Consider the following 12320-nt stretch of genomic DNA (forward strand, 5'->3'; position numbering starts at 1 on the left):
ATTTTCTATGTTATCATTGCAGATGCATTAAATTGGTCTCTAACTTTAGATGTCGTACACTAAATTAGTCTTATTACCAATTTTTTCTTCTATTTTTGTAAATTTAAAATTTTTAATATCTTTAGATGCACTAATTTTAATTATATTTTTTCACATATTTTTAAATACAAATACTTTTATAAAATATTCTTAAGATTTTAATTTTAATTGTATAAATTTTTTATACAATAATTTATTACAGATAAGTTTTATAATATATGAGTATGTTATTTTAACAAAAAAATTATATGATTGATTAAATATACATCTTTATTTTTGTCTGAAAATACATGTATTTTTAACAAAATTAAGAATCAAAATCAATTTTTTTTCCTATGAAATACACTATTTTGGGTTAAAATAAAAAATATGTTTTTTAGTCAATTTTATAATTCTTTTATTAAATAACATAATTATATATTATAAAATATATCAGTATTAAATTATTATGAAAAGACTTTGTATGATTAAAACTAAATCTTAAAATTTATAAAAGCACTTATATTTAAAACAGCTTGTAAAAAAATAGAACTAAAATTGGTGCTTTTACATATATTAAGAATTTTGAGCTTATAAAAAAATAAAAAAGAACTGGTATTTAGTGTACGACATTTAATTTCAGAGAATAAATTATTTAATGCAAAGCCATGACCAATTTAGTGTATCTGCAAGAATGACATAACAGATAGTAAGTAGACGAATAATATTTTAACACGTAACACAATACAATATGTGACAAAATAGTATTGTGACATGTAGTATAACTATTCACGTCAACTCGTATCACTGATTGACTCGTCGTCATATAGTTACACATGGTGAAATCATAAGATTGACATGTGTCACTAAAGGTCAAGATCATCACGTCAGTGCGTCGTCAAAAAGAGGTTAGAGATCAACGTGGTATAGTTTTGCCAATCTCAAAGACGTAGTTAATACTATTGGAATCTCAGAGAAGAAATGAATTCTCTCAATTTTTTTAATTGAAGGAGTAAAGTGTGATCTCTAACCCTTTAATATTTTTTCTCTTATGTTTTTTCTTTATCCCACTTATAAAATTTGTTTTTTCTTTATCCCACTTATAAAATTAATGGTAAGAGTTTGAGAGATCACACTTTACAGTTTACCCTCTCAAATGAAAAAAAAATAGAAAAGATTCATTTCTTCTAAAAATAACGCCAATCTTAAAAACTACTTTGAGAATTTATCCCTGCCTACCTAAATGATCTGAGCCATATATTAGAATATATTTAATATATTATATATTAATATACAATCATATTATATATATACAAAAAAATTAAGTATTAATATAAAATACATATTAACTTATAAATACACAATAAAAATGAGTTAAACATCTTATATATTTATATCTAAAAATATAATAATTAATTTTTTGTATGCATATCACCAATCATCAATAACAATCATTGCTTGATCTATTTCACTGAAAATGTATTTAGTGAACTGTGAAGTAGAAATTATGTCGGTCAAGCTTTGTTTGGGCATCCATAAATATATTAATTTTGTATTTACATATCTATTTTTTGTTATTAAGAATAATACTTACTAAGACAAATATTTCAATATATAAAACATAAATTGACAGAATTAATTTTTGTTATACTACAATCATTATATTATATTATAAAATTTGTTATAACACAATTTCTTTATTTTAAGAGGTGTGTACATTATTTTTTAAGGAAATCTCATCAATTATTATTTTAGTTACCTCTAAAAGATTATTTACACATTTTATAGGATAGTTTTAACATGGTTCCTGAGCATATTAATATACACTATACAGGTCTGATTCCTAATTGAGATATAAAAGACTCCCGAGCATCTTATACATCACAAAAAGTAAACGTAACATGGAAAAAACTGAAAGGAATGTAACATTATGATGTACTTGTGTGCAATGCTACCAAAGAAGCATAATGGCCACCATGGTTGATCAATGTTTCATGGTTTCCTTTCTCTACAATGACCCCATTCTTAACCACTGCAATTAAATCTGCGTTCTTAATAGTGGATAGCCTATGAGCCACTATGATTGTGGTTCGTTCCACCATTACTCTATCTAGTGCATCTTGAACAACCTTTTCAGACTCTGCATCCAGGGCACTGGTGGCTTCATCTAGTAGTAATATTTTTGGATTCTTCACTATTGCTCTTGCAATTGCCACGCGCTGCTTCTGTCCACCAGATAGTTTTGATCCTCTTTCCCCCACAATGGTTTCATAACCCTGCATATATTCAGTAACGTTGTGTTATTTATAGAAATAAGTATTATTAAGGTGTTGAGTACTATATTTTAGAACAATGATGTTTGGGAACAATTAAAAATCAGCATAAAGCAGCCTAAAGTTACTCCTAGAATGATTGAGTAATTCAGATTCAATAAGTATGTAATTATATATGTTACATACATAAAAATAAAATTATGAATGTTTTCAAGAATTGGCATGCAATACTAACAAATTCCTTTAGGATAGACTGAGCACATTATTGTTGTTTGTGTAATATATTACCTGTTGCAAACTACTGATGAACTTGTGGGCATTTGCCATTTCTGCTGCAGCTGTAATCTCTGCCTCTGTTGCATGTGTTCCTTTTCCATATGCAATGTTGCCTCTGATTGTATCATTAAACAAAATAGGCTCTTGGCTTACCAAGCCCATCTGTTGTCTTAACCATGTAACTTGAAATTTCTGGATATCTATTCCATCAAGTGTGATATGACCTGAATCTGGGTCGTAAAATCTTTGTAACAGTGATACCACAGTTGATTTTCCACTTCCACTTTCACCAACCAATGCAAATGTCTGATATTTTCATTTATATAAACAAAATTGTTAGTTAATTCTTTCTTTCTGTATTAAGCTATCAAACGTTTGAAATTATTCCTGAGAAAATACATAAACTTTTGTTGGTAGAATCAACTACTAATGTTTGCTTTATAGCTAAGGACTAATCCGTCACGGATCTGAGCTCTATTTAAGAGTTTGCTGCCCCACACTTAGCTTAAGCGGACGAGTGAGCTGACCACTCGACCAACCCAAGTTAGTTGTTTGCTTTATAGTTTAGATTGACTAAATTATATCCTTTCAGTGCGACCCTTTTCCAAACTGTAAATTTACCTTGCCAGAATAAATAGTCAAGCAAAGATCTCTAAATATTTGAACATCAGGTCTTGTGGGGTACTTGAAAGTGACATGGTGAAACTCTACTTCTCCCATCAAGTTTTCTAGAATCAGACCATTGTCATCATTGGGATCTACTTTTGATTTTCTGTCAATAATGGCCAACACAGAAGCAGCAGCACTTTTAGCTTTAGCTGAGTCAGGGGCCAAGGTGCTAGTTTGAGACATCCCCACAGCAGCCATATTCAGGGCAAAGAAGACCTGAAAATCAGCACAACCAAAAATCATAGATGTATAGAAAGACTTATCCAATCCGTTTGGTTGGAAAATTGAACATTTACAGAAAGACTTACGCGGAAAACATCAGAGAAAGATGCTTTATCATCCCCTACAAGTTTAGCTCCAGCATAGAAACTACATGCATACACTGAAAACAGAAACAAGAATGATAACCCAAAACCAACTCCACTTATTATCCCTTGCTTTATGCCTGCCTTAATCGGTGCCTCACATTTCTTCTTGTACAACTCCATCACCTTCTCTTCAGCGCAGAAAGATGCCACAGTCCTACTGCTGCTTACAGCATCACTTGCTACTTGACTTGCTTCCTCGTATAATTTCTGTACAGGCATACTTTTGCATCTATCATGTTTGATAAGCATTTTTGGACTTGAAGTGCAGATGATAATATACAGTTTTATGTAAAGTTGATAGTTGAGAATCCTTAAATGACAATTTACACAAATATGTTAAATCATCTAATAGTTCTCAACTATCAACTTCATATGAAAAAAATAGTGCATATGAGTTTTCACCACAAAATATTCTGCTTATTTAGCAGAGTGACAAGGATAAAATTTTAGATGTTTTGATTTTATGTCAAAAACTTGGAGCTAAGAAGAAAAGTACTAGTTGACTGAGACAGTTATTCTCTTGTGCTTTTATCATTCTAAAGGTTATATCTATTATATATCATTGTTAGATAATATAACCATGCTATACCTCTACTTAATAGCTTAAATTTTTGTGAAAAGTAGTATCATAATATAGTATCAGATTTTTATGACAAAGAAATCTAGAATTCCAGCATGAGGCAAAAAGAGACTATATCTAGAAGGAGTTAGGAACAAACCTTTCCATCTGCAGTGAATCCTTGTAAGAACTTCATCTGAAGAATTCCGTTAAGTGCTAATATAGGCAGCAATACAAGAATTATAACAGAGAGCTGCCAGTTTGCTTGGAATGCAATCACCAGGCCTGCAACTGCAGCAGCTATGTTCTGAACCATTAATCCGAGCGCGTCGCCAACCAAAGCTCGAATAGATGCTGCATCAGTGGACAGCCTTGATCCAAGTGCAGCACTTGAATGCTCAGCTTCATCAAACCAACTAACTTCCATATTAATCATTTTCTCAAAACAGATTAGTCTCATTCTTTTTACCAGCTTTTCACCAGCAACAGAAAAGAAGTAGGACCTCAAGGGATTGATAAAGAACGCTGATACGCCAAGCGCCACGAAAACATACGCCCAAGATCTTGAATCTTTGCGGAGTTCATCCGCAGGCTCATAGAAAATATTGACCATCTTTGAAACCATGAACCCGAAAAAGGGTAATATGATGCCATTGGCCACTGCAGCTATAGTCCCTAGTATTAAGACTGGGATCTCAGGCTTGTTTAGTTTAGCTAAGCGACGGATTGGTATTTTTGGAGGTTCTTTTGAGTTTGTGTCTTCAGAAAGAGCAACTTCATTGTCTTTGATGTTTCCAACGCCGGATACATGAGTTGTGGAATTTCTAAAAGAAAACCGTTGACTTGAATGCCTTGAAGAATTTGTAGTAGATTCAAGGTTTTCTGTTTCAACAGAAAAATTCTGTTCTGCCTCACTGTTAGTCTCTTGCAATCTGTTGAGTTGGCTGTAGGCTCCTTCAAGATCTTTAGTGAGCTCAGAATGTGAACCTGATTATTATTCAAGAAAGTATAAGAATTCTGTAGAAATGAGAATATTTGAAATTCAAGTTAGTTTTCTTTTTTTAATACCTTTTTCTACTATTTTTCCTTGATGAATTACAGCTATAGTGGCAGCATTTCTAACAGTGCTTAAGCGGTGAGCTACAATAACAGTGGTTCGATTTATCATGATTTTGTCTAGAGCCTCCTGCACTGTTTTCTCGGATTCAGCATCAAGTGCACTTGTAGCTTCATCAAGAAGTAGAATTCTTGGATCTTTCAAAATGGCTCTTGCTATTGCAACTCTCTGCTTTTGACCTCCAGAGAGCTGAGTTCCGTGTTCACCAATCATCGTGTCCAGTCCCTACATTTGTTTTCCATAATAACTGATTTAGTGGCTGATTTTTTACATGGACATGGTATTTTTTAGAAGCTGCTTAGTAGTTCACCTGTGGAAGCGTGTCTATGAATTTAGAAGCATTTGCAAGATCTGCTGCTACTTTGATTTCTTCATCAGTCGCACCATCCTTACCATAAGCAATATTTTCTTTGATGCTGCAAGTAAACAGAACAGGTTCTTGGCTAACTAGGCCAATCTTTTGTCTTATCCATTTCAGATTAAACTCTTTGAGATTGATGTTGTCGATGAGAACTTCACCAGCTTGCGGATCATAAAACCTCTCTATCAAGTTAATAACGGTTGATTTTCCACTCCCACTTTGCCCTACCAAAGCTACAGTTGTGCCACTTGGTATGAACAAAGAGAATCCATTGAATATAGTCTCATCCGGCCTTGACGGATAACTGAAGCCAACTTCTCTCAGTTCTATGTCGCCTCGAATATCATCCAGCTGCCGGCCAGTTGTGTCGTAAGCATCGATATCAGGTCGCCTATTAATCGTTTCAAACATCTTATAAGCCGCGGCTCGTCCTGCTGCAAACGAACTCATGCTAGGAGAGGTCTGTCCAAGAGAACTAAGAAGTCATGTCAAAGAGCAAAATGTTATGTTTACATCATTGAAATCGAGCTAAAAAGAGTGACAGTTTAGTATTCTAGAGCATAAGAGAGAAACTTACTGAGATCCTGTCAAAATTGCGAAAATTATGGTGATAATTTTCCCTGCTGTATAATCTTTGTCTAAAATCAATTTGCCACCATACCATATAGCCAAAGCATAAGTGCAGAAAACAATGAGAAGAATGGAACCAAATCCCAATCCAGAAGCCACTCCTTCTTGAACTCCAGTCTTATAAGCTTTCAACAATGATTGATTATACTTAGCCACGGCTTGCTTCTCACCCGTGAATGACGCAACCTGCATTCAATCTTCATGAGTTATTTATACAATATAAAGAAGAACAAGAAACAATTTCAGGTTGGTAGTTATATGATACAGTTCTAATAGAAGCAATTGTCTCTTCTACTACAGATGCAGCTGCAGAATATGCTACTTGTCTTCGCGATGTCACTTTGGCAATAACGATACTCATGACGGCGCTAGCAAGAACAAGAGGTGGAATACAGGACAGCAAAACAAGGGTAAGAAGCCATCCCTTGATGAACGCTATGACAAAACTTCCAACGAACGATGCCACTAACTGTACAAACTGTCCTACCTATAATAACAAGTGGCAAGACAATGATGAATGAGAAACTTTTAGGTGGCGTCTGTTTCAGACAGAGACTCAGTATTGTGTTTGATAGTCAGAGTCTCAGAGACTCGCTCCTTCATACCTTCTCGCCCATGGCTTCTCGAATTAGCATAGTGTCACTTGACATCCTTCCAACAACCTCGCCGGTGTTGGTTTCCGTGTCGAAGAAGCCGGCATCCTGCCTCAGAATTGTTTTCAGGTATAAGCTTCTTATTCTTGCACATTGTCGCTCCCCGGAGACAATCCAGCAAGAAACCTCTGTCATAAACCATATATTTATGAAAGAATGTCAGTTATGGATATTAATATCCCTAAGATTAACGTACTATAACAGGAATTGAGTACCATTTTTTTATTGAGTACAGAGTTTGAATTCTTTTATGAACAATATTTTACTTTCATAGTTTGTAATAATATTCCACTCTTGTGTTAAGCTCCTTCCTTCCTTAAAAAAAAAAAATGAAGCACGAATCCAAAGTAGTACTTACGAAGAAAGGATCCTGCAAAGGAACCCAGAGCCAGGTATACAAACTTGAGAGCCAGCTGAGCACAAAATTATATCAGCAAGAGATTGATTTCCAGAAACTTGAACAAGTTGAAAAACAAAACAAAACTTTGCTATATATACCTTGGAAACATCATGAACAACTTTTTGGGAGTTTGAGGTGCCTCCAAATGCATCAATTAAGTTCCCAAAAACAACGGTCATCAAAGGGTTTGCCATTCCATTTCCAACAGCACCGATTGTCCCCACAATCATCAATGCATAATCCAAAGCGTCTGCAAAAGAGAAGAGCTTGTAGAAGGGGATTGTGTTTTTCGCTTCATCTTTGCCCTTTCTCTTCTCTGAATCATTTTGAATGGTTCCTCGAACCGCGTCGGCCAGTGGATCACTTACTGATCCTGCTTTGATCTCAGATGCAATAACATCACTGTCTAAATCTAAACTACTCTCCCCTTCCGCTTTCTTCATGGAAGAATTCTGTTATTCGTAAACAGGAAAAAAGCTACAAGAAGAAGCATGAAAACAACATCAATGCCGGAGAATCAAAAGCAGAGAACGAGACAGCAGCGCTGTAGTTTGTGCTGCTCAACTTCTAGAGCAAGCAATGAAAACTAGCTTATGAAACCAACCTTTTAGAACACTTCTGGTAACGGAAGATATTTCCTCATGAATAGAATAGAACAGAAGAGAACTAGAATAAAAAAGAGGCTGCATGAAATAAACGATCACCAATGACTTAAATGCATCAATGATTAGAAGTTGAGCAACGCTTTTGGAGTAAAGTGGTGACAGGATTAGAGACAGTGAAACATAGTTTAAGACTTCAAGGTAAGTTGATTTATTCATATATTGAATAAAAATATGATAGTATTAGTTTTTTCATGATAGGGTATTTTTTCATCCTTAGATATTAACTTAAATTAGTGAGTAGTAGTTTAGGAAGCCACTCAGATAAAGACGCATAAAACGTCTTTTTTTAAAGATGTTTTTATGTTCTGTTTTAATTAGTTTCTGTATAATTTATTTGGTATTCCTCATCACATATTATTAAATTTCTCAAAAGATTTTCTTTCCAAAAACAATAAAAAACATTTAATTTGGCCTAAAACAAAAAAGGTAATAGATTAACTATTAGATTTTTTTTAAAAGATTATTTACATAAAAAAAATATATCACATTCATCAATATATATATATAACAAGCTCAAGCCTAAAAGTTTTGTGAATTTCAAATATAGGTTTTGTGAATTAATTATTTTTTTATTGTTTCAAAATAAGATACTATTGTAGTATTAAAATTTTATGATTTTTTTTATATTAGTTATTTTTAGAAGTTGAGACTTGAATCTTCATAAAATGTTAGTAAAGATATGTATTTCAAATTTTAATTTTAAGTTTTTAACTATTTTATATTTTATATTTACGTGAGACCGGTTTTATCGGTTCAATCAGTAATTTATCGGTTGAACTAATAAACCAGTGAACTAGTAACTTGATCGGTTCAATTACTGGTTCGGTTCTAACAACTATGTTTCAATTTAATTTCAAAAATTTCGATTTACTCAATTTAATCTCCCAACTTAATAGTTATGACTCATATTGGTTCTTAATCTTATTTTTGTCACTGTCTCACAAAATCGAACTATTTGATGTGACAATTGAAATCTTTTTACCTTTTTTTCAACTAAACACTTAAAACCCTAATATGAGTCACGGATACCTAAGTTAAAAAATCAAACTAAGTAAATTGAAACTTTAAAAATCGGATTAAAGCTCGAATATAACTTCAAAACAGAACTTTAACTTTTGTAGTGATTAATTTAAATGAGAATCAAATAAATCAAAATTCAACATAATTTTTATCAATGTTTTCAAATTCGAAATTTCTATACCAAAATTAACTATGACTTTTCTTTAAATTAAAAATTTAATGAAATAGTGACTTTAATTGTCTTAATCAATATCCTAATTAATTACTTTTATGTCTTAAAAAAACTGTATATGAGAAGAAAATAATTAATTTGTCTACTTTAATAAATAGTTATTTTACTAAAATGAAAGAAACTATTTTTTAGAATTTTTTAAGAACTAATTAATATTATATATATTTTATTACACTACATTTAGTTATAAAAATTTTATTTATTTCTAATGCTTATATTAAAAATAAAAAGAAATTTAAATTAGTAAATCTTAATCTATGATATAATAATAATATAGTAATTATTTTATATATTATACGAATATAAATTAATTATTTTTTTATTTATAAAAATTTTAAGAGGATTGAACTGGTTATATATATATATATATATATATATTTTTTTTTTTTTGATGAATGTGATATATTTTTTTATGTAAATAATCTTTTAAAAAAATCTAATAATTAATCTATTACCTTTTTGTTTTAGTCCAAATTAAATATTTTTTATTATTTTTGGAAAGAAAATCTTTTGAGGAATTTAATAATATGTGATGAGAAATACCGGATAAATTATACAGAAATCAATTAAAATACAACATAAAAATATCTTTAGAAAAAGACATTTTAGACGTCTTTATCTGAGTGGCCTCCATTAGTTTAAATATAAATAAATATTGACAATCTAACATTTCTCGTATTTTATATTTGTATAATATATCTCTATATTTATGCATCTTGGTTGACACATGTTACCATTTGTTTTAAAAAAAATTGGTTTATATTAGGGATAACACGCAAAAAAAATAAAAATTTTTTAGAGGTAGTTATTCGATATCCACCTAAGCACTTACACTTAGAAAACAAAAATCCTACCATTTTCTTCAAAAACAGCTACGTACTTATGATAAAACATATAACCTAACATTTTTTTTATGTTAGATTCTTTTGTTATTTTCAACTGAAAAATTATATACTTATTTATAAAATATTGAAAAAAAAAAGACACAAATGCATGTTAATTTGTTAGGAACCATATTTCAAAACTGTTGAATGACTTAAATGTAATAAGTGATGATTTGCCGACTCATAAATTTAAACTATGGTTATATGCTTTCTTTAATTCGTACGTTGTCTTATATATGCTTAATTATTTTCTGTTTAAAATATTGAGTTTATGACTAACGACCATCTGCTCATTAATTTGCCAACTAATCCATATATGATATAGCACATAACTTTTCAAGTCAGTTAACTTAAATGCCTAAGTATAAGTATATTCTATTATTCTCCACACACACAATTTTAAATATATATCCAGAATTATTTATAAACGTTGCGTGTGTGTATATAGATTATTTTTAAATAAAATTATGTCAATTTAAAATTGTTTATTATACATTTTATATACTTAAAAGTTAATACAATATATATGTTCAGAATACATATACAAACTAGTTCTTTAATTACATGTTTGTTAATATTTATTTCAATAAAATTTGGGATAGGTGATTTTTTTTATATTATTTTACAGTGATTTAATAATTAATTGTTAATTAAATATATTTTTATAAAGCATTTTGGGTAGTATAACTTTGTTGAAATGGGTGTTAGTTGATACTAACTTTTCTTTTAGCAGAAAAATTCTACGCATCAAGATAGAACGAAACAATAGTACAAACAAAAAAACAGAAAGTCACAAAAAAAAAAAAAACAAAAAAACAGAAAAATAATAAACTTATTCCATCTTTGATATTACTATTACTAACAAAAGGATCAACCCTACTAGTTGATACTAACTATATGTATATATAGATGCATGCATCCGGTTTTTTAAGATTGGGGATCTTATACAAAAACGGTGTTTTATTAGGTTTATATTATATAAAAAATTTTTACGACATTTTTTAATCTAATAAGATAAAAATAAATTTGTTGCAAATTTAAGTTTTATTTAAAGAATTGTTGCTGTTGGTCAACAAATTACTATATATATAAGATAGGATTTGAATTCTCAATATTTATTTACACAAAATTATTAAGATGAAAAACAAAATTTAATTCTTAAAAAAATATTACTATATTAATCAAAATAAAATAAACAATTAAATTATAATTTTTTAAAAATCAAAGAGAAATCTTAACTTAAAAAAAATTAATCTGACTCCTTAATCAACACAAGTTGATTTATCTTCGTATTATTTGAGAATGCACATAATGTAATGTCTTCTCTAACATTAGGATGGCGTAGTAGCATGATATATAATATTCTCTCCATCAATGTGTTGCTTCATGTGCTTCTCCTTGATGCGTTTGCAATGACTATGAGTCTCTTTAATTATTAATTTATCTAATTAATTCATTGCCGGCCGGCCTCTGCACAAACTCATTTAATTTGTTTATGCGAAAATATGATTGTTGACTTAATTAATTAAATACTTCCATCTAACTAATGATGTGACAATTCATAAGTAATGTTTTATTTAATCCCTTTATATTAGTTATTTTCTGTTAGTATATGCATCTATCTACTTAATTATAAGAAGACTATGACAATTGGACAAATGACGTTTGTAATTATTGGAGCATTAAAGGCAACTCAAACATTATAAAATATGAACACAGTTAGATTCCTGCATATATTCCTACACATATGCTAATTGTCGTGATGGATGCCTCTTCCTGATGAAACATATTATATCAATCACATGAAATTATGAACTATTCGTTACTAATTTCAAAAGTTATATACATGTGGCAAAGCATATTCTAAACGGACAAGTATGTACTTTCAAGTATTAAAAATAGATAGATAGCTTGGTATCTGTCTGACTATCTATTTATCCTAAGATAAATATATAATAATAAGTTACTTAGGGTTAATATCTTTATCATTTTAATTTATGTATTTTAAAGATTTACTTTAAATTATATTTATATTTATGTGTGTTTATTTATAATTTTATATATCTTTTATTGTATTTTAGTTATTATAGTTAAATTACGATTGAACCAATTAAATTTTTAAACTAATAAATTAATAACTAAAATATTTCGATGACCAATTTAATTTTGAGAACTTTGATTATTACATCTAAAAA

General features: G+C 30.1%; 1 protein-coding gene across 1 annotated transcript; it reads right to left on the reverse strand.

Moving 5' to 3' along the window:
* Positions 1-1840: 1840 nt before the first annotated feature.
* LOC130935247 (ABC transporter B family member 11-like) lies at positions 1841-8097 on the reverse strand. Its single transcript, XM_057864891.1, has 13 exons — positions 7929-8097; positions 7423-7801; positions 7283-7337; positions 6877-7052; positions 6537-6758; positions 6219-6457; positions 5591-6116; positions 5232-5505; positions 4324-5150; positions 3545-3811; positions 3189-3452; positions 2580-2873; positions 1841-2294 (listed from the first exon to the last, which is right to left on the reverse strand). The coding sequence occupies exons 2-13, from the start codon at positions 7765-7767 to the stop codon at positions 1947-1949; spliced, it is 3837 nt and encodes a 1278-aa protein (XP_057720874.1). The 5' UTR covers positions 7768-7801; positions 7929-8097; the 3' UTR covers positions 1841-1946.
* Between the last annotated feature and the right edge of the window lie 4223 nt (positions 8098-12320).

The sequence above is a fragment of the Arachis stenosperma genome, chromosome 6, assembly GCF_014773155.1.
Source record: "Arachis stenosperma cultivar V10309 chromosome 6, arast.V10309.gnm1.PFL2, whole genome shotgun sequence".
NCBI lineage: Eukaryota > Viridiplantae > Streptophyta > Magnoliopsida > Fabales > Fabaceae > Arachis > Arachis stenosperma.

Coding starts and splice junctions, on each gene's coding strand:
- LOC130935247 (XM_057864891.1), bottom strand. CDS start 7,767: ATGAAGAAAGCGGAAGGGGAGAGTAGTTTAGATTTAGACAGTGATGTT. Junction 7,338..7,422: donor TTGTTCATGATGTTTCCAAG/GTATATATAGCA, acceptor TTTTGTGCTCAG/CTGGCTCTCAAGTTTGTATA. Junction 5,506..5,590: donor TCATAGACACGCTTCCACAG/GTGAACTACTAA, acceptor AAACAAATGTAG/GGACTGGACACGATGATTGG.